At 48.7% G+C, this 23,518-nt stretch overlaps 1 protein-coding gene across 6 annotated transcripts in view; it reads right to left on the reverse strand.

Annotated features, from left to right (window-relative positions):
- Window positions 1–23,518, reverse strand: part of PLEKHB1 (pleckstrin homology domain containing B1) — a 210,709-nt gene that overhangs the window by 65,904 nt on the left and 121,287 nt on the right. The window contains exon 1 of one of the 6 annotated variants that reach the window (XM_063951183.1): window positions 15,218–15,323. The exons of 3 other annotated variants lie outside the window; for them this stretch is intronic. Coding sequence is in view for 1 of the 3 variants with exons in the window: in XM_063951182.1 (XP_063807252.1) it covers window positions 12,955–13,053 (99 nt within the window). In the remaining 2 variants the exon portion in view is untranslated. Of the gene's footprint in view, window positions 1–12,641; window positions 12,779–12,954; window positions 13,161–15,217; window positions 15,324–23,518 lie in introns of those variants that run through there. 2 more of the 6 variants (XM_063951182.1, XM_063951185.1) reach the window with 2 other exon arrangements.

The raw sequence follows: 23,518 nt of genomic DNA on the forward strand, positions 1-23,518 counted from the left end.
AGGTTGCTGATCCAGAGAAGTCCCGTGATAAGGAACAGACGGTAGAGGTTGTATCACTGGAGTGTCTGTTCCAGGAGGACTGAGGCGGCACCTGAGCCTTGAAGACCGAAAGCAGTTGTCGACTCCCTTCTCCCTTTTATTGTTTTTCTCCACTTCCCAGCCCCTCTCCCTTAAAATTTCTTTTTCCCCCTTCTCATTCTTCTCTATTTCCTCCTCAAAGATGGACTTGCCCCAAGAGACTGTGATCCGGATTTTGATGTTAACCATGATGTTGACCAGAGCAGTCTGTTCCGGCGAGAGTACCATAGAGGTCGAAAGAGGTTCTGGAATGGGTTCCGATTATGATGATGGAGGCGTAGTTTTCCAAGATCAACCAAACCAACAAGCAAAGGCGAGTATCAGAAAACGATCCGATAGAAGAAATTGTGATGGATTGTTAGCTGAAGAAAATTGTATCTGTAGGCTCTGTGATAACCTGGTTGAAGATGGGTGCATAAAGAAATGCCAATCCAGTTTTAATATCCATATGGACCGGCATCCATTGAGTGACTATCACTCCTTAGTGGGTAACGTGTTAAACCAAACAGATTGTTGGGTATGCTCTCAAGTACCTCAGGGTCACAGCAAATCAGGGCTAGTACCATTTCCTTTAACGTTAGGGGAGGTACTTGAGCTAAGTGGTGGGAGACCGGTGGACCGGAGGTTTAACATCTCCAGCCCTCCTAGTTTGAAGCTCCACCAATACCATGTGGATAGGTCCCTCATATGTTTTAACATCTCCAATCCCAGAAAACCGGGAAATTGGGAAGTGTCATGGAGCAACCTTACCATGACCTTTTCACACAGAGCAGATAGAATGCCTACAGATACAGAGCTCGTACGCCACATAGCCAGTAGAGGAAAATCTTTCCGGTATCGATATACCTTAGGAAATAGGATTACTAGAGTTGGAGAGGTATCACCAGGATACTGTGCACATATCGTACAAACTGATACGTGCATTAAGCAGATGGAAGAATTAGGGTCAGGAGATTTCACCTGGAAGGTTTGTAATATGGTCATGTCCTTCTCCGTCCCTTATGTTCTCCCCGATGATGCATATTTCATATGCGGGAGAAAGGCGTACAAGTGGCTTGCCCCAAACTCTGAAGGATTGTGTTATATTGGAAAAGTATTGCCTGAAGTGATGACTGTTACACATGACAAAATGAAGGACATACACCGTGGTGCCCAAGCTCCTTATACTCACACTCATTACGAGCACCGAGTTAAAAGACAGCTGTCAGAAAGGTTAGAGCATCCGGCCTCTGATCTTATCCATGAATCCACCGGGATTCAGGTTCTGGTAGCGTTAGATTTCACTCGTACCGCTCGAGGAGGGATGAATTATAGATACATTTCCGCACTCGCCAATTTGTTAGATAATATCACTGAAATGTATGATGACACGTTTAGATACACTGGAAGAGAACTTCAAGCTTACAAAACAGAACTAGTTCAGCATAGGATGGTTCTTAATTATCTTACAGCAGTAACAGGCGGATATTGTGTTACATTGGCAACACAGTACGGCATAAAGTGTTGCACGTATATCACAAATAGCACCGAGGATCCGGTAGAGGTCATAGACCAAAAGATGGACGATATTCTCCAATTGAAGTGGGAATTTCGTCAAAAACACAATCTCACCCTTGCTGCTGTAGGTAATGAGCTGACTGGTTGGGTGTCATGGTTGAACCCGCGAAATTGGTTCTCCGGTTTGGGAGACTGGGCTCAAGGAGTCATAATGGATGTTGGAAAGTTTCTACTATGTATCTTGGGTGTCATTATATCGATTGGATTGATATTTAGATGCGGGCAGGCTTTAATGAGGTGCAAACAAAGTACAAAAGTGATGAGCTTGAGGAGCGAGGAAACTGTAATTAACCTGGATTTGATTTATGACCCAATGATAGAAACCAGAATGTGATGAAAATGCGATTATACGGTCCGTTTCTTTCACTTGTTTTTCTGCTTTTCTCCCAGATACAAAGACCCCCTTGGACGAGGAAGCTGACGAGACGAGATGTATACAGACAACGGATTGACCAAAGAAGAAGATTTGACAACTTTAAATATGGACACTTGATGAACTTTGCCATGGATCCCCAGTTTCCCTAGTACTTTTAAACTCACGCTAGCCCAACATTTTTTTGTAAATCTGATGGCTCAGACAAAGCTATTTGCTCATGCCCAAGGAGCAATACAGCGCAAAGAAGACGACTCTCAACAGATACCGAACACAACTTCAACAACAGATGTACATTTCCCTGACATAGAATATCATTGCATTTTTCGTAAGTGTTCTTTATCTTCATCTCTACAACCCTCAGGTAACGACACACATAGTCGATAGGGAATGCAGGCACAGATATCAGCAACCACATACCTCCCCCATTCATGTATCATCAACTAAAATGTGCATCCCCATTTTGTTACAACCATAGCCGAAATGAGCTCGGTAGAGTTTGACAGCCCATCCACAGACCTGTACCACAGGATAAGAAGGAATTCAAATGTATACTTCGCAATACCTCGAAGCTTGATTTACCACACGTACGGCACGATGATACATGACCCTCCAAACATGGACTCATACACACATGCTTCTGCTTTCTCACTAGGTCATACCCTCTTCACACCTACTCCACTCTTCTCCCCTAGCCAACCATGGAAATCAATTAACCCCTGACTTACATTTTTCTCCTTAAATATTTTAGAAGGTGGCAGTTATTATTGACTGCCAAAGGGTGGACTGTCAAAGTCAGAAAAATGTCTCTATGCACGTTGCCATATTTGCACCGCACACTGGTCCGCGCTGCGCATGCGTACGCTCTCCCGTGAAGGCGCATACCCGCGATAGCGTGCACTCGCAGGCGCGGTATGCGTATTTACGGTAGAGTTTATGTAGTCGTAGCGTGCGACTCATTCGTTACAAATGTTCACAATTAATGTAGTTTGTAGATCATGGTCACCTTGATAGATTCTGAAAGTTTGGTTAATATAGAATGTCCCTGAGCTGAGGAATCCCTCTTTGCATCGTACGAAGGGTCTAACAGGAATCATACAGCAGTGTTTGGTACCCATCGGAAGAGTATTTAATTAGCAATATTCCGGTGTTGGTTTGGAGCGTATTAATCGCTCGTGCGAATAGTTATGGACATAAGAAGTTTATGTCCATTTCTATTATTTACACATACTCAGGTATGCGGCGGGAAACCCAGTTTCCCACCCACCTGAGCTGTTGGAAATCGTCACAGCCCACCTGTATGAATCACCCTATGACCTTTTGTTATGATGCAGGGCCGAATTCCTTCGGCCAATGGACAATGGGATTGTAGGACCAGGAGATTGCATTGTGTGTGGGGCATAAATAGGCAGGCCGACCACATCCAGCTCTCTCTCATCAACGGTTATCTGCTGATAGCCGGGAGCTGGATATCGAGGCGCATGCGATCATACCCTTTGTGCGTAAGTTTTCTCTCCGTAATCATTGTCTTACTGTGAGCCAATTTCTCTCATCTCTCCCCGTCTCTCTCTCTCTCTCCTCTTTTCTCTTATATCTCTCATAGTATTATAGTATTGTATTGTATTGCATTTAGGTCAGTGTAGTATTGTCTTTTTGTATTTATTGTTTAGTTCTGTGGTTAGGAAGTCTTTGTTATATTGGAGTGTATCATTTGTACTGTTATCCCCTTTTTACAAGTATATTAGATATAATACAGTTAATAGGCTTCGGACCCTAAACCAGTATCTGTGTATTTTCTATAGTGTTAAGTGTTCACTTGAGCGTCGGTGACGCTCAAGCAGCTTTGTAGTTAGTCAGGTTACACAAGGTTGCACGTACACCCTGTATTCACATTAAGGTATTCTGTGTATTTCATTGGTATAAGGTTTAGACATAAAGGTATAGCATTGTGAGCGTCTGCGCCGCTGGTGACCTCCTCGTGGTCTCGAGCGTAAGCTACGCCATAGCGAATCATTACTCTAGTCATAGCCAATAACGTGTCCTGTGATCACTGGGCCGTGAGCGAACGTGACGCTTGAGCGTCTCGCCTACGGCTGAGCGGTCGTTACGCAACTAGCGTACCATTACGGTACTTCTTAAGCAAACAGCGTACAGTGTTCTTAGACTTCATAAAGGGTTGTTTATACGACAAAGGAATTTAGCATTGTCACTTGGGTATGAGAGGAAGAGGAGGGAACACATAAACCGACTGGTACACCCACGGTGTCACTAGAGCGTCCACAGCTATTGCCTGAGGGTCTCTCGACCTGGCGCAATATCTTTCTAGCTTTTTGTTGAGGCGGGACGCCATCATGTCCACCTGTGGCCGTTCCCAACGATTTACAATCAGCTGAAAGACTTCTGGATGAAGTCCCCACTCTCCCGGGTGGAGGTCGTGCCTGCTGAGGAAGTCTGCTTCCCAGTTGTCCACTCCCGGAATGAACACTGCTGACAGTGCTAACACGTGATTTTCCGCCCATCGGTGAATCCTTGTGGCTTCTGCCATCGCCGTCCTGCTTCTCGTGCCGCCCTGTCGGTTTACATGGGCGACCGCCGTGATGTTGTCTGACTGGATCAGTACCGGCTGGTTTTGAAGCAGGGGTCTTGCCTGACTTAGGGCATTGTAGATGGCCCTTAGTTCCAGAATATTTATGTGTAGGGAAATCTCCTGGCTTGACCATAGCCCTTGGAAGTTTCTTCCCTATGTGACTGCCCCCCAGCCTCGAAGGCTGGCATCCGTGGTCACCAGGACCCAGTCCTGTATGCAGAATCTGCGGCCCTCTAGAAGATGAGCACTCTGCAGCCACCACAGCAGAGACACCCTGGTCCTTGGAGACAGGGTTATCAGCCGATGCATCTGAAGATGCGATCCGGACCACTTGTCCAACAGATCCCACTCAAAGATTCTTGCATGGAACCTGCCGAATGGAATTGCTTCGTAGGAAGCTACCATTTTTCCCAGGACTCTCGTGCAGTGATGCACCGAGACCTGTTTTGGTTTCAGGAGATCTCTGACTAGAGACGACAACTCCTTGGCTTTCTCCTCCGGGAGAAACACCCTTTTCTGGTCTGTGTCCAGAACCATCCCCAGAAACAGTAGACGTGTCGTAGGAACCAGCTGTGACTTTGGAATATTCAGAGTCCAAACGTGCTGTTGTAGCACCTCCCGAGATAGTGCTACCCCGACCAACAACTGCTCCCTGGACCTCGCCTTTATAAGGAGATCGTCCAAGTATGGGATAATTAAAACTCCCTTTTTTCGAAGGAGTATCATCATTTCGGCCATTACCTTGGTAAATACCCTCGTTGCCGTGGACAGACCAAACGGCAACGTCTGGAATTGGTAATGACAGTCCTGTACCACAAATCTGAGGTACTCCTGGTGAGGAAGGTAAATGGGGACATGTAGGTAAGCATCCTTGATGTCCAGTGATACCATGTAATCCCCTTCCTCCAGGCTTGAAATAACCGCCCTGAGCGATTCCATCTTGAACTTGAACCTTTTTATATAGGTGTTCAAGGGTTTCAAATTTAAAATGGGTCTCACCGAACCGTCCGGTTTCGGTACCACAAACATTGTGGAATAGTAACCCCTTCCTTGTTGAAGGAGGGGTACCTTGACTATCAGCGAATACTGCTTGTGAATTGCCTCCAGCACTGCCTCCCTGTCCGGGGGAGCTGTTGGCAAGGCAGATTTGAGGAAACGGCGAGGGGGAGACGTCTCGAATTCCAGCTTGTACCCCTGAGATACTACTTGTAGAATCCAGGGATCCACCCGTGAGCGAGCCCACTGGTCGCTGAAGTTCTTGAGACGGGCCCCCACCGTACCTGGCTCCGCCTGTGGAGCCCCAGCGTCATGCGGTGGACTTAGAGGAAGCGGGGGAGGGCTTTTGTTCCTGGGAACTGGCTGTATGCTGCAGCTTTTTCCCTCTACCTCTGCCTCTGGGCAGAAAGGACGCGCCTTTAACCCGCTTGCCTTTCTGGGGCCGAAAGGACTGTACCTGATAATACGGTGCTTTCTTTTGCTGTGAGGGAACATGGGGTAAAAATGCTGACTTCCCAGCTGTCGCTGTGGAAACGAGGTCCGAGAGACCATCCCCAAACAACTCTTCACCCTTGTAAGGCAAAACTTCCATGTGCCTTTTAGAATCTGCATCCCCTGTCCACTGCCGAGTCCATAAACCCCTCCTGGCAGAAATGGACATTGCACTTATTTTAGATGCCAGCCGGCAAATATCCCTCTGTGCATCTCTCATGTATAAGACTGCGTCTTTAATATGCTCTATGGTTAGCAATATAGTGTCCCTGTCTAAGGTATCAATATTTTCTGACAGGGAATCTGACCACGCAGCTGCAGCACTGCACATCCATGCTGAAGCAATAGCTGGTCTCAGTATAATACCTGAGTGTGTATAAACAGACTTCAGGATAGCCTCCTGCTTCCTATCAGCAGGCTCCTTTAGGGCGGCCGTGTCCGGAGACGGTAGTGCCACCTTCTTTGACAGGCGTGTGAGCGCTTTATCTACCCTAGGGGATGTCTCCCAACGTGACCTATCCTCTGGCGGGAAAGGGTACGCCATTAGTTACTTTTTAGAAATTACTAGTTTCTTATCGGGGGAAGCCCACGCTTCTTCACACACTTCATTTAATTCATCAGAAGGGGGAAAAACCACTGGTAGTTTTTTCTCCCCAAACATAATACCCTTTTTTGTGGTACCTGGGGTAATATCAGAAATGTGCAACACATTTTTCATTGCCGTAATCATGTAACGTGTGGCTCTATTGGAATGTACACTAGTCTCATCATCGTCGACACTGGAGTCAGTATCTGTGTCGACATCTGTGTCTGCCATCTGAGGTAGCGGGCGTTTTAGAGCCCCTGATGGCTTTTGAGACGCCTAGGCAGGCACGGGCTGAGAAGCCGGCTGTCCCACATCTGATATGTTGTCAAACCTTTTATGTAAGGAGTTGACACTGTCGCGTAATTCCTTCCACATATCCATCCACTCAGGTGTCGACCCCGCAGGGGGTGACATCACATTTATCGGCACCTGCTCCGCCTCCACATAAGCCTCCTCATCAAACATGTCGACACAGCCGTACCGACACACCGCACACACACAGGGAATGCTCTGACTGAGGACAGGACCCCACAAAGCCCTTTGGGGAGACAGAGAGAGAGTATGCCAGCACACACCAGAGCGCTATATAAAACAGGGATACACACTACACAGTGATTTTACCCCTTATAGCTGCTTATATATCACAGATTGCGCCTAAATTTAGTGCCCCCCCTCTATTTTTTACCCTATGTAGTTTTCCGGCGGGCTTTTCCCGCTTTTTTTATACAGTTATGGCAGGGGATTTTACACATATATAGCCTTAAAGGCTATATTATGTGTTAATTTGCCAAATAAGGTACTTATATTGCAGCCCAGGGCGCCCCCCCCCCCCAGCTCCCTGCACCCATCAGTGACCGGAGTATGTGGTGTGCCTGGGGAGCAATGGCGCACAGCTGCAGTGCTGTGCGCTACCTTAATGAAGACCAAAGTCTTCTGCCGCCGATTTCCAGGAACGTCTTCTTGCTTCTGGCTTTGCTAGGGGGACGGCGGCGCGGCTCCGGGACCGGACGACCGAGGCTGGGCCTGTGTTCGATCCCTCTGGAGCTAATGGTGTCCAGTAGCCTACAAGCCCAAGCTAGCTGCAAGCAGGTAGGTTCGCTTCTCTCCCCTAGGTCCCTCGTAGCAGTGAGTCTGTTGCCAGCAGATCTCACTGAAAATAAAAAATAAGAATTTACTCACCGGTAATTCTGTTTCTCGTAGTCCGTAGTGGATGCTGGGAACTCCGTAAGGACCATGGGGAATAGCGGGCTCCGAAGGAGGCTGGGCACTCTAGAAAGATCTTAGACTACCTGGTGTGCACTGGCTCCTCCCACTATGACCCTCCTCCAAGCCTCAGTTAGGATACTGTGCCCGGACGAGCGTACACAATAAGGAAGGATTTTGAATCCCGGGTAAGACTCATACCAGCCACACCAATCACACCGTACAACTCGTGATATGAAACACAGTTAACAGTATGAAACAATAGAGCCTCTCAACAGATGGCTCAACAATAACCCGATTTAGTTAACAATTACTATGTACAAGTATTGCAGATAAACCGCACTTGGGATGGGCGCCCAGCATCCACTACGGACTACGAGAAACAGAATTACCGGTGAGTAAATTCTTATTTTCTCTAACGTCCTAGTGGATGCTGGGAACTCCGTAAGGACCATGGGGATTATACCAAAGCTCCCAAACGGGCGGGAGAGTGCGGATGACTCTGCAGCACTGAATGAGAGAACTCCAGGTCCTCCTCAGCCAGGGTATCAAATTTGTAGAATTTTGCAAACGTGTTTGCCCCTGACCAAGTAGCTGCTCGGCAAAGTTGTAAAGCCGAGACCTCTCGGGCAGCCGCCCAAGATGAGCCCACCTTCCTTGTGGAATGGGCATTGACAGATTTTGGCTGTGGCAGGACTGCCACAGTATGTGCAAGCTGAATTGTACTACAAATCCAACGAGCAATAGTCTGCTTAGAAGCAGGAGCACCCAGCTTGTTAGGTGCATATAGGATAAACAGCGAGTCAGATTTTCTGACTCTAGCCGTTCTGGAAACATATATTTTCAGTGCCCTGACAACGTCTAGCAACTTGGAGTCCTCCAAGTCCCTAGTAGCCTAGGCACCACAATAGGATGGTTCAGGTGAAACGCTGACACCACCTTTGGGAGAACTGGGGACGAGTCCTCAATTCTGCCCTATCCATATGGAAAATCAAATAAGGGCTTTTACAAGACAAAGCCGCCAACTTTGATACTCGCCTGGCAGAAGCCAAGGCCAATAACATAACCACCTTGCACGTGAGATATTTCAGATCCACGGTTTTTAGTGGTTCAAACCAATGTGATTTTAAGAAACTCAACACCACGTTGAGATCCCAAGGTGCCACAGGAGGCACAAACGGGGGCTGACTCTGCAGCACTCCTTTTATAAATGTCTGAACTTCAGGTACTGAAGCTAGTTCTTTTTGAAAGAAAATCGACAGAGCCGAGATCTGTACCTTAATGGAACCCAATTTAAGGCCCATAGTCACTCCTGCTTGCAGGAAATGCAGAAATCGACCTAGTTGAAATTCCTCTGTTGGGGCCCTTTCGGCCTCACACCATGCAACATATTTTCGCCATATGCGGTGATAATGAGTTGCTGTAACCTCTTTCCTGGCTTTAGTAAGCGTAGGAATGACTTCCTCCGGAATGCCCTTTTCCTTCAGGATCCGGCGTTCAACCGCCATGCCGACAAACGCAGCCGCGGTAAGTCTTGGAACAGACAGGGCCCCTGCTGCCGCAGGTCCTGTCTGAGTGGCAGAGGCCATGGGTCCTCTGATATAAATTCTTGAAGTTCTGGGTACCAAGCTCTTCTTGGCCATCCACGAGTATCGTTCTTACTCCTCGCCTTCTTATTATTCTCAGTACCTTTGGTATGAGAGGCAGAGGGGAGAACACATAAACCGACTGGTACACCCACGGTGTTACCAGAGCGTCCATAGCTATCGCCTGAGGGTCCCTTGATCCGGTGCAATATCTTTTATAGCTTTTTGTTGAGGCGGGACGCCATCATGTCCACCTGTGGCCTTTCCCAATGGTGTACAATCCTATTGGAAGACTTCTGGAGGAAGTCCCCATTCTCCCGGGTGGAGGTCGTGTCTGTTGAGAAGATCTGCTTCCCAGTTGTCCACTCCGGGAATGAACACTGCTGACAGTGCTAACACATGATTTTCCGCCTATCGGAGAATCCTTGTGGCTTCTGCCATCGCCATCCTGCTTCTTGTGCCGCCCTGTTGGTTTACATGGGCGACTGCCGTGATGTTGTCTGATTGGATCAGTACCGGCTGGTTTTGAAGCAGAGGCCTTGCCGGCCTCAGGGCATTGTAAATGGCCCTCAGTTCCAGAATATTTATGTGTAGGGAAATAACCTGACTTGACCAAAGTCCCTGGAAATTTCTTCCCTGTGTGACTGCCTCCCAGCCTCAAAGGCTGGAATCCATGGTCACTAGGACCTAGTCCTGTATGCCGAACCTGCGGCCCTCTTGAAGATGGGCACTCTGCAGCCACCACAGTAGAGATACCCTGGTCCTTGGAGACAGGGTTATCAGCCTATGCATCGAAAGATGCGATCCGGACCACTTGTCCAACAGGTCCCTCTGAAAAGTTCTTGTATGGAACCTGCCTAATGGGATTGCTTCGTAGGAAGCTACCATTTTTCCCAGGACTCGCGTGCAATGATGCACCGCTACCTATTTTGGCTTCAGGAGGTCTCTGACTAGAGATGACAACTCCTTGGCTTTCTCCTCCGGGAGAAACACTATTTCTGGTTTATGTCCAGAACCATCCCCAGGAACAGTAGACGTGTCATAGGAACCAGCTGTGACTTTGGACTGTTTAGAATCCAACCATGCTGTTGTAGCACTTTCCAAAATAGTGCTACCCCGACTACCAACTGCTCCTTGGACCTCGCCCTTATAACGAGATTGTCCAAGTACGGGATAATTACAACTCCCTTTTTTTGAAGGAGTATCAACATTTCGGCCATTACCTTGATAAAACACCCTCGGTGCCATGTCCAGTCCAAACGGCAGTGTCTGGACTTGGTAATGGTAATCATGTACCACAAATCTGAGGTACTCCTGGCGAGGATGGTAAATGGGGACATGCAGGTAAGCATCCTTGATGTCCCAGGATACCATGTAATCCCCCTCGTCCAGGCTTGGAATAACCGCCCTGAGCGATTCCATCTTGAACTTGAATTTTTGTGTTCAAGGATTTTAAATATAAAATGGGTCACACCGAACCATGCGGTTTCGGTACCCCAACCCGTGTGGAATAGTAACCCCGTCCTTGTTGAAGTAGGGGCACCTTGAGTATTACCTGCTGGGAATACCGCTTATTAATTGCCTCTAGCACAGCCTCCCTGCCTGAGGGAGTTGTCAGCAAGGCATATTTTAGGAAACGGCTGGGGGGAGACATCTCGAATTCCAGCTTGTACCCCTGAAATACTACTTGAAAGAAACAGGGATCCACCTGTGAGCGAGCCCACTAATTGCTGAATTTTTTTTAGACGGCCCCCCACCGTACCTGACTACACCTGTGGAGCACCCGCGTCATGGTGTGGCCTCACAGGAGGCGGGGGAAGAATCTTGATTCTGGGAACAGGCTGACTGGTGCAGCTTTTTTCCCTCTACCCTTGTCTCTGTACAGAAAGGAAGCGCCATTTGACCCGCTTGCTTTTCTGAAGCCGAAAGGACTGTACCTTTGTCTGTGAGGAAACCTGAGGTAAAATTATTTCTTCCCAGCAGTTGCTGTGGATACGAGGTCCCAGAGACCATCCCCAAATAATTCCTCACCCTTATAAGGCTCTCTATGCGCTTTTTAAGTCAGCATCACCTGTCCAGTGACAGGTCTCTAATACCCTCCTGACAGAATGGACATTACATTTATTTTGGATGCCAGCCGGCAAAATATCCTCTGTGCATCCCCCATATATAAGACGACGTCTTTAATATGTTTTTATGTTTGCCAACTAGTATCCCTGTTTGACAGGGTCACCGACCACGCTGCAGCAGCACTATCTGTAGGTCTCAGTCTAGTACCTGAGTGTGTAAATACAGACTTCAGGATAGCCTCCTGTTTTTTATCAACAGGTACCTATTAAAGTGGCCGTATCCTAAGACGGCAGTGCCACCTTTTTTGACAAACGTGTGAGCGCCTTATCCACCCTAGGGGATATCTCCCAGCGTAACTTATCCACCTGGCGGGAAAGGGTACGCCATCAGTAACTTTTTATAAATTACCAGTTTCTTAACGGGGGAACCCACGCTTTCACACACTTCATTTATTCATCTGATGGGGGAACAAAACACTGCCTGTTTTTTCTCCCCAAACCTAAAACCCATTTTTAGAGGTGCTTGGGTTAAAGTCAGAAATGTATAACACATTTTTTATTGCCGGGATCACGTCACGGATGTTCCTAGTGGATTGTGTATATGTCTCCACCTTGTCGACACTGGAGTCAGACTCCGTGTCGACATCTGTGTCTGCCATCTGAGAGAGCGGGCGTTTTTGAGCCCCTGATGGCCTTTGAGACGCCTGGGCAGGCGCGGGCTGCGAAGCCGGCTGTCCCACAGCTGTTACGTCATCCACCCTTTTATGTAAGGAGTTGACACTGTCGGTTAATACCTTTCACCTATCCATCCACTCTGGTGTCGGCCCCACAGGGGGCGACATCACATATATCGGCCTCTGTTCTGTCACCATATAAGCCTCCTCATTCAACATGTCGACACAGCCGTACCGACACACCGCAGACACACAGGGAATGCTCTAAACGAGGACAGGACCCACAAAAGCCCTTTGGGGGGACAGAGTAAGAGTATGCCAGCACACACCAGAGCGCTATATATATACAGGGACTAACTGAGTTATGTCCCTAATAGCTTTTATATAATATACTGTATACAGTGCCAATTTTAATGCCCCCCCTCTCTTTTCCCTCTTACTGTACTGTAGAATTGCAGGGAAGAGCCAGGGAGCTTCCCTCCAGCCGAGCTGTGAGGGAAAAATGGCGCCAGTGTGCTGAGGAGATAGGCTCCGCCCCTTTTTCGCGGCCTATTCTCCCGTTTTTTATGGAATTCTGGCAGGGGTATTTACCTCATATATAGCCCCTGGGGCCATATATTGAGGTATTTTAGCCAGCCAAGGTGTTTTTATTGCTGCCTCAGGGCGCCCCCCCCAGCGCCCTGCACCCTCAGTGACCGGAGTGTGAAGTGTGTGAGAGGAGCAATGGCGCACAGCTGCAGTGCTGTGCGCTACCTTGGTGAAGACAGAGTCTTCATGCCGCCGATTTTCCGGACCATCTTCTTGCTTCTGGCTCTGTAAGGGGGACGGCGGCGCGGCTCCGGGACCGAACATCAAGGCTGGGCCTGCGGTCGATCCCTCTGGAGCTAATGGTGTCCAGTAGCCTAAGAAGCCCAATCCGGCTGCAAGCAGGCGAGTTCGCTTCTTCTCCCCTTAGTCCCTCGCTGCAGTGAGCCTGTTGCCAGCAGGTCTCACTGAAAATAACAAATTCTAAGACTATAACTTTCTAAGAGCTCAGGAGAGCCCCTAGTGTGCATCCAACCTCGGCCGGGCACGAAATCTAACTGAGGCTTGGAGGAGGGTCATAGTGGGAGGAGCCAGTGCACACCAGGTAGTCTAAGATCTTTCTAGAGTGCCCAGCCTCCTTCGGAGCCCGCTATTCCCCATGGTCCTTACGGAGTTCCCAGCATCCACTAGGACGTTAGAGAAAACCTAAATATTACTTTCTTTCTAAGAGCTCAGGAGAGCCCCTAGTGTGCATCCAGCTCGGCCGGGCACAAAATTCTAACTGAGGTCTGGAGGAGGGTCATAGAGGGAGGAGCCAGTGCACACCAGGTAGTCCTAAAGCTTTCTTTATTTGTGCCCAGTCTCCTGCGGAGCCGCTATTCCCCATGGTCCTTACGGAGTTCCCAGCATCCACTTAGGACGTTAGAGAAATTGTATATTTCTCAGCAGAAACCCATGTTACTAACAACAACAACAACAACAACAACAGTTTCATGGGGAATAGTTACATGACTTGATAACTCAAATGGCTGCAGAAAATTGGGGCTAATTCAGAACTAGTTTTTTTCACTGCGCTGCGATCAGGTCAGAACTGCGCATGCGTATGCACCGCAATACGCAGGCGCGTTGTATGGGTACAATGCGGATCGTTGCTGTGCGATGGGTTTAACGAAGAATCCATTCGCACAGCCGATCGCAAGGAGATTGACAGGAAGAGGGTGTTTGTGGGTGGCATCTGACCATTTTCTGGGAGTGTTTGGGAAAACACAGGCGTGTCCAAGCGTTTGCAGGGCTGGGGTCTGACGTCAATTCCGGGCCCGGACAGGCTGAAGTGATCGCAGTGGCTGAGTAAGTTCTGTGCTACTCAGAAACTGCACAAAACTTTTTTGTACCGCTCGGCTGCACATGCGATCGCACGCTTGCAAGACGAAAATACACTCCCCCATAGGCGGCGACTATCTGATCGCAGCAGAGCAAAAAACTCAAGCGAGCGATCAGGTCTGAATTGGGATACGGTCATTAGGTCGACAGTCATTAAGTCGACCAATGAAGGTCGACATGTACTAGGTCAACAGGTAAAAAGGTCAACATGAGTTTTTCACATTTTTTTATTAAATTTTGGGATTTTTTCATACTTAACGATCCACGTGGACTACGATTGGAACGGTAACGGAGCGAGGCACCTTGCCCGAAGCTCGCTCGCCATGCGAGGGGACGCGGTGCACTAATTGGGGTTCCCCGTCACTTTACGGAGAAAACGACACCAAAAACAGTAAAAAAAACAAACTCCTGTCGACCTTTTTATCTGTCGACCTAGTACATGTCGACCTATTGCCTGTCAACCTAACAGCAATGTCGACCTTCAGTGGTCGACCTAATGACTGTCGACCTAAGATGGGTAGACCCAACGACCCATACCCTCTGAATTAGGCCCGGTGTTCTTAGTAAATGGGCAGAGAATTGCAATGATTGCAATCAGAGGTATAGCAGGGCTCAGAGGCGCCCTGTATCAGCATACACAACCCCGCCTCCTGCGCAAGTGACATCATGATGTCACACAAGTGCCAGGGGAACAGGAAGATGGGCACCAGGCGCACCCTAAGAATGTGTCCTCAGTTTCATAGGGGGCGACTTCCAAGGTAACCTGCAAACTGGTGTCCCTGTGACTTGGTCCCTGGGTGGCACGCCCCGTGTTACATCCCTGATTGCAGTGAGACGTATTATTCCCATTATCCACATACATGGAGTTTCCAACACACTTGTTACAGGCTGCAAAGTGACCACTGTAAGTGTATCTTACACAATAACACCTACAGCTATGCAACCAGCGGCTCTGAGTAACCACAAGTCCCAGCATACTTTGCATGGGACTTGTAGTTCCACAGCACTTGGAGAAGCACAACTTGCCTACAGCTGCTATACTATAATGCAGACAATACACACAATAAACACAACAGAAGGCTCTGTGCTGAGCCCTTGGCACAGTCCCTACCTGAGCTCTGTCTGCAGACACCTGTGCCCCGGATAACTGCACTCCCAGTGATGGGCTCAGGACATTTAAGCACAGGAGGCTCCAGTAGGATTAAGCAATGCATTGTGGGAGTTGTAGTCTCGAGGACGGTCCCGGCTTCTGGGAGGAGCCAGAGCGAGGCCGCTGACACACTACACTTCCCGGCATGCAGCGCGCAGCTCTGGTCCGTTCCAGAAAAGCAGCAGCAGCAGCATCAGTGACACTTGTTGTGTAAACTAGTTATCTCTCCTCACTGTGTGGAATGTCCAGCTGCTGTGGGACTACAAGTACCTGCATGGCCTAGCCCTAGACAATGCACTCAACTGTCTGCATGTGAGGGGCCCTGTTGGGACTTGTAGTTCTCCAAAAGAGGCTGGTGTTGCTTATCTTTGGTTTTTGAGAGACAATTATATTGTGCATTTTGTGTTTTATGCATGATATTAATTATTATTATTATTATTATTATTATTATTGTTATTAGTATTATTATTATCATCAGCATCCTTATTTTTAATTATTAACATTTTCATTATTTGTAAATATGAACATTACTCATTTTATTCTTATTATTTATAATTATTAACATTAGCCTTATTTTTACTGTTGACATTAATATTATAACTACTACTATTATTATATTTTGCTGTGCTGCATCATACAATGGGAATGAGTATTTACTTATTATTTTTTCCTTCCTGGGCTGATTCCTGCCCCTTCCCTGCTAGACAGAAGACCCTCAAAGTGCCCTGATAGGTACAGGGGTAACATAATAACAATAGTCAGCTATGTGAAGATGTAATATGGCACTTTCATCGTAGGGACCGGTTCCGGTATGAATGGTCGACCATGTTATGGTCGACAGTCATTAGGTCGACCACTATTGGTCGACATTGCCATGGTCGACATGGACACATGGTCGACACATGAAAAGGTCGACATGAGTTTTTTAACTTTTTTTTGGTGTTGTTTTTTGCGTACAGTGACTGGGAACCCCAATTAGTGCACCGCGTTCGCTCACCATGCTTCGGGCATGGTGCCTTCGCTTCGCTCGGCACAGATTACCGTTCCAATCGTAGTCCACGTGGATCGTAAAGTATGGAAAAGTTCCCCAAAAGGAAAAAAAGTTAAAAAACCCATGTCGACCTTTTCATGTGTCGACCATTTTCATGTGTCGTCCATGTCGACCATGTCAATGTCGACCAATAGTGGTCGACCTAATGACTGTCGACCATAACATGGTCGACCATCTGAACGGATACCGTAGGGACCATAGTATAATATTCGGTATCCGGTCTTTAGACAGCACCTCGGTCAACACTCATTTTCCGAAGCGTGCTCGCCATGCGAGGAGAAACGGTGCACTAACTGGGGTTCCCGGTCACTTTACGAAGAAAACGACACAAACCCCCCCAAAAAACTTGTGTCAACCTTTTTCCATGTCGACCTAATGACCGTGTCGCACCTATTTCAGGTGTCGACATAGTCACTGTCGACCAATAGCGGTCGTACTAATGACTGTCGTCCCTATGATCCACACTCATAATATTCTGTCAGCATGTGGTTACAGATAGGGTCGGGAATTATTACGGTTTATCAGATGAGCCATGCAGAGCAGGACGCATGGCGGTGTATGGGGCACGATAACAGCAGGAAGAAGCATTTGGAATAATGGCTGTCACCCTTCATACGGCTTCAGATTAAAAAAAAGGATAACAAAATGAGGGTATATTGATGAAAATTCTAATCCCAGACAGGACCCTTGTCAAACCCAAATATAACGCTTTCCAGACGGGATCCATGATGTATATATGCAGAGTAGAAGGAGGATGGATATGTAGACAGTGGTGGCAGCCATTTTATGTGACGGCCCAATAGTCATTAGAATAGAGATTGTCATTTCATTAGGATTCAACCTCTCTAGATATTTGCCAACTCTGCCTTAACCTAGGCGCACTTCTAGTTCCTACACATATATAACATGCTTCCTCTGTGTCCTTAATTTTTAAAAAATTGGAATGTGCAAAATTTCCAAGCAAAACTCAATTTTACCTCAGTCGGCGATGCGGGTGCAGCTGAGATTACAGCCCTATCGTGGAGCTCCCAGCCCCGTAATATGAGCAGTAATAGGTGACTATTTATAGACAGGCTGAGATCAGGGGAGATTTACCTGCATTATCATCTGCGACTTATCTGTGTTTACATGGTCACTGCCCGGCTTACACCTGATTCTGACATTACGCCGTGTAGTATAATATACACTTATCTCGGCAGTATGGCGCAATAGCTGTTACAAGGGTCAGGTAGCATATTACCAGGAGTCTATGAGCAAACCTCACCGCGTTATCACATGAGCCACCATCCCAAACATTGCAAACACCATGTAATAAATATGGGATGTCTAAATGCAACATCAGGCTCTGCGGGACGTCGCGGCACTGTTCTGCTTGTTAGTTACAAAGGATTATTGTTTTATCATCGTTAATGTAAATTACATGAATTAAAAATAAAATAATGTGTCACTGTTTCATTGTTGACTCTGGGGGTCATTCCGACCTGATCGCACGCTAGGTTTTTTCGCTGCGCTGCGATCAGGTCAGAACTGCGCATGCGTATGGACCGCAATGCAAAGACGCGTGACATGGGTACAGAGCGGATCGTTGCTGAGCGATGGATTTAACTAAGAATCCTTTCGCACAGGCGATCGCAAGGAGATTGACAGGAAGAAGGCGTTTGTGGGTGGCAACTGACCGTTTTCTGGGAGTGTCTGGAAAAACGCAGGCGTGTTCAGTGGCGGATCCAGGGGGGGGCACCCAGGCACGTGCCCCCCCTGTGATTTATCACTATAGCTGCAAGGGCTGTGGGGCCGCAGGTTGCATGTACGTACCCCGGGCCCCCCTGCCACACCACAGATCGGATCTCTCTTCCGATCCGATCTTCGGTGCTGCGCTCCCCGGCTCCCGTCCCCACTACCGCTCAGGGAGTGCAGTGGGTCCGTAGCCCCCCCCCCCCCCACTGCCGCCGCACTGGAAGTCGTCATCACACCAGGACTCCCAGCGTGCAGCTCCCTCCGCTTCCTCCTCTCTGCCCTGCTGCCAGCGCCTCCCATCCTCCTCACACATGGCAGCCAGAGCCCCGCGGCACTCCCTCCAGCAGCCGCACCTCGTCTCCTCATCTCGGCAGAACAACTAGTGAAGACCCCCTCCCCTGCTACGGCCTCTGTGACTAAGATGTAGATTGCTTTCGGGCCATCAGTGCTGCGGCTCCCCTGCCTGACACACTGACATACTGTCACAGACAGTGTTCAGTAGAGGCTACATTACCAGTATAATATGGGGGCATGGAAGTTATTTCCCCCCCTGGCTCCCCTCTCACAGGACCCTTTACTTTAGAGACTACCTCTGCTGGTGCACTCCTTCTACTTACATGTGTCCCCACCTAACTCTCCTCCATTATTTTCCTCCTCCCATGCTTGTACAGTATTAGAGGTACACAGAACCTTCACTAGTGTGCCTCTTACCCTCTCCCATAGTTGTCCTCTAACCCCCCTGTGCCGCTGACCTACCTACTTATGTGTGCCACTGAACTGCTCCCCATATGTGCCTCGGCGCCCACCGCTCCATGTGTGCCACTAACTGTCTCCCCTATGTGCTTATCTGAACCCACCTCCCCTTGTGTTCGCAGACACCTCATCCCATGTGTTCTTCTGTGTCACCTAACCCTGTGTGCTTCTGACCACCCTATGTGCCTTTGAGCCACCCACCCCATCTATTTCTTTGTAATCACCGCCATCCCCAATTCATTTCCCTTTTTAAATACTACCCCGCAGCACCAGAAGCCGTGAGCCCGGACTCCCAGCTGCAGCAGATCCCAGCGTGCAGCTCCTACTGCTTCCTCCTCTCTGCCCCGCTGCCAGAGCTTCCCACTCGATCCCCGTCCTCCTGACGCATGGCAGCCAGAGCCCCACAGCACTCTCTCCACAACTAGTGAAGGCCCCCTCCCCTGCTCCGGCCTCTGCTGACACTTTCAACTAGGTATAAAGTGCCGATATATAGCTGATATAAAAGTGCCCCATTGCCACGTGTCACTAACCCCTGACAATGAGCATGAAACCGATGGCAACGAGCATGAAACCACTGGCACTGAGCATGGAACCAAGGGCATGAAACCCCTGGCAACGAACATGAGACCCCTGGCAACGAGCATGAAACCACTGGCAATGAGCATGGAACCAAGGGCATGAAACCCCTGGCAATGAACATGAGACCCCTGGCAACGAGCATGAAACCGTTGGCAATGAGCATGAGACCCCTGGCAACAAGCAGGTAATTTAAAAATAATGGTGTTGGAGAAGCTGTGATGTGATGAAGTGCATTGAAGTGGGGGAGTGCTGTGAGGTAGGCATTGAAGGGCAGGTAGGGGTGCTCTACCCAGTCCTGGTTACAGACTCTCTCACCCTGTCACCCACAACATCTGCCCCACAGACACTCACCCCGTCCCCCACCAGACCAGTCCCCGCACACTCACCCCGTCCCCCACCACACCTGTCCCTGTTCCCCACCACACCTGTCATTGCACACTCACCCTGTCACCCACCAGACCTGTACTCCATGCCCCCAGCGTGATGAAACAAGGTTGTGGCTTGAGAGTACGGAATTCCCTGTGAGGCCACACCCACCATCCCAGAAATTCGCACAAAGACCAACCCCCCCCCCCCCCCCCCCGCGCCCGCCTTTCCCTATCGATGTGCCCCCCCTGTCATTTTGTTCTGTATCCGCCCCTGGGCGTGTCCAAGCGTTTGCAGGGCGGGTGTCTGACGTCAATTCCGGGCCCGGACAGGCTGAAGTGATCGCAGCCATAGGTGTGCGCAGGGGGGGTGCCTGGTGCGCACAGGCACCCCCTAAAGTCTGACAATCCGATCTCACATGCCTGATGCAGCGATCGCCGAGCAGGCTGATTACTGTCCCCTCTGCGCTGCAACCTGTCAGGACTCCATTACTGATTGGCCGCCTGGGTTAATCAATGGTGCCACTGCCACCGGCTTTCAAACTCCCGGCTCCACCTCCATGTACAAAAACAGCGTGATGTGATGTGATGACATCATGCTGCTCACACGCCCACCTTGCTCCTTTTATGCTATGCCAACTCCAGCCACCGATGATGAGCAGCATGCAGCCAGCGTTCCTCTTAGGAAGACAAATTAAATACTGGCAGGCGGTCGGCAGCAGCATTGACACGTCACTCGTTTTTCCGGCAGCAGCAGTACTAGTCTGCGACTGTCAGTGTCAGTGAGTGACTGCAGCTTGCAGGGGGGAGCCAGACTAGGCCGAGGAGGAGCAGTGTAATTGCAGTGAGTGCCATCAGGGGTGTTTGTTTGGAGCACACCACAACATCTGACAATGTATCTGCTTTATTAGGATTGGTACAAGGGTGGATATTTTATATTACGTTGACCGTCAATAGATGGTGCTAGACACGCCCAAAAGGCGGTGCTAGACACACCCCTCCAACAGTGCACCCCCTAATAAAATGTGCTGCGCACGCCTATGATCGCAGCGGCTGAGTAAGTTCTGAACTACTCAGAAACGGGATCAGTACTAAATGCCGCCGGCCGGAATCCCGGCGGTCGAAATACCGACGCCGGAATCCCGACCACACAATCCCGACAGGGGTGGCAAGCGGAACGCAGCCCCTTGCGGGCTCGCTTCGCTCGCCATGCTGCGGGCACGGTGCCTCGCTACGCTTGGCACACTATTATATTCTCCCTCTATGGGTGTCGTGGACACCCACGGAGGGAGAATATGTCAGGATTGTGGCGGTTGGGATTCCGGCGTCGGTATTTCGACCGCCGGGATTCCGGCCGGCGGTATCTTGACCGCATCCCTCAGAAACTGCACAAAACTTTTTTGTACCGCTCGGCTGCACATGCGATCGCACCCTTGCAAAGCTAAAATACACTCCCCTATAGGCGGCAACTATTTGCTTGCAGCGCTGCAAAAAATAGCTAGCGAGCAATCAGGTCTGAATTAGGCCCAGTGTCTGGTTGTCATCTTTTCCAATGTCCTAGAGGATGCTGGGGACTCCGTAAGGACCATGGGGTATAGACGGCCTCCACAGGAGACATGGGCACTCTAAAGACTTTAGATGGGTGTGCACTGGCTCCTCCCTCTATGCCCCTCCTCCAGACCTCAATTAGATCCTGTGCCCAGAGGAGATTGGGTGCATTACAGGGGAGCTCTCCTGAGTTTCTCTGATAAAGAATTTTGTTAGGTTTTTTATTTTCAGGGAGCACTGCTGGCAACAGGCTCCCTGCATCGTGGGACTGAGGGGAGAGAAGTAGACCTACTTAAGTGATAGGCTCTGCTTCTTAGGCTACTGGACACCATTAGCTCCAGAGGGAGTCGGAACGCAGGTCTCCCCTTGCTGTTCGTCCCGGAGCCGCGCCGCCGTCCTCCTCGCAGAGCCGGAAGATAGAAGCCGGGTGAGTATAAGAAGAAAAGAAGACTTCAAGGCGGCAGAAGACTTCAGATCTTCACTGAGGTAACGCGCAGCGGTAACGCTGTGCGCCATTGCTCCCACACACACACACACACACACTAGTGGGCACAGATGGGTGCAGGGCGCAGGGGGCAGAGCCGGCCATAGGCATAGGCAAACTAGGCAATTGCCTAGGGCATTTGATATGCCTAGGGGCATCAGCAGCTTTTGCTGATTAAAATGATATGCGGCATGCCTATATTGTGTGTGTAGCATTTCATATGCAGATGCAGCCACAGTCTCACACAGTATATTGGCATGCTGCATATCATTTTAATCAGCAGAAGCTGTTTGTGCATCCTAGCCACATAGCAATGCAAATAAGATGCATTTTCATAAAAAAAGGTTTCAGGCGTTAGCATTGAGGCAAGATTTCTGAGGACACATCTGTATCCGAGGCAGAGGTCACAGTGTTAGTGGCAGTGTGAGTGCTGTGTGCATGTGAGTGGGTTGGTTGTGCAGTAGTGTTCAGAATATGTGTAAGGAACATTATGTGTGTCATGTAAAAATGCATTAATAATGTGCAACATATTTGTAAGGGGCACAATTGTGTGTCATGTGTATAATGGCATTAATAATGTGTGGCATATGTGTAACAGGGTACTACTGTATGTGTGTCATTATGTGTATAGGGGCACTAATAATGTTCATCAAATGTGTAGGGGGCACTATGTGTGTCATTATGTGTATAAGGGCATTAATAATGTGCGGCATATATGTAAGGGACATTGGGGGTCATTCCGAGTTGTTCGCTCGTTATTTTTTTGTCGCAACGGAGCGATTAGTCGCTAATGCGCATGCGCAATGTCCGCAGTGCGACTGCGCCAAGTAAATTTGCTATGCAGTTAGGAATTTTACTCACGGCATTACAAGGTTTTTTCTTCGTTCTGGTGATCGTAATGTGATTGACAGGAAGTGGGTGTTTCTGGGCGGAAACAGGCCGTTTTATGGGAGTGTGTGAAAAAACGCTGCCGTTTCTGGGAAAAACGCGGGAGTGGCTGGAGAAACGGAGGAGTGTCTGGGCGAACGCTGGGTGTGTTTGTGACGTCAAACCAGGAACGACAAGCACTGAACTAATCGCAGATGCCGAGTAAGTCTGGAGCTACTCAGAAACTGCTAAGTAGTGTCTATTCGCAATTTTGCTAATCTTTCGTTCGCAATTTTAATATGCTAAGATTCACTCCCAGTAGGCGGCGGCTTAGCGTGTGCAAAGCTGCTAAAAGCAGCTTGCGAGCGAACAACTCGGAATGACCCCCATTATGTGTAAAAGCACATTAATAAAGGTTGTCATAATGTGTAAAGCACATTATGTTTATAAGGACATTACTAATGTGTAAGGGGCATTACTGTGTGGAATTATGTGTATAAATGCATTACTAATGTGTGGCATTATGTGTATAAGGTGCTCTACTATGTGGCGTTGCGTATAGAAAGGGCACTACTGTGTCATCTAATATGAATAAAGAGCAATAGGGTGTTGTGTAATGTGAATAAGGAGCAATTCAGTGTGATATAATGTGAATAAGGGGCTCTACTGTGAGGAGTAACGTTTATAAGGTAAAGTGACACTACTGTGGGATGTAATATGAATTATGGACACTATCACATGATCAAATGTGAATAAAGTTGCAGTACTGTGTGGCGTAATTGGAATTGGGGTTACTATTGTGTGACCATGCCCCTTGCTAGCAAAACACACCCCTTTTTGGGCTGTGCGCCAAATGTGCGAACTGTTCCTATTTAAAATAT

The sequence above is a fragment of the Pseudophryne corroboree genome, chromosome 2 (assembly GCF_028390025.1).
Source record: "Pseudophryne corroboree isolate aPseCor3 chromosome 2, aPseCor3.hap2, whole genome shotgun sequence".
NCBI classification, from domain to species: domain Eukaryota; kingdom Metazoa; phylum Chordata; class Amphibia; order Anura; family Myobatrachidae; genus Pseudophryne; species Pseudophryne corroboree.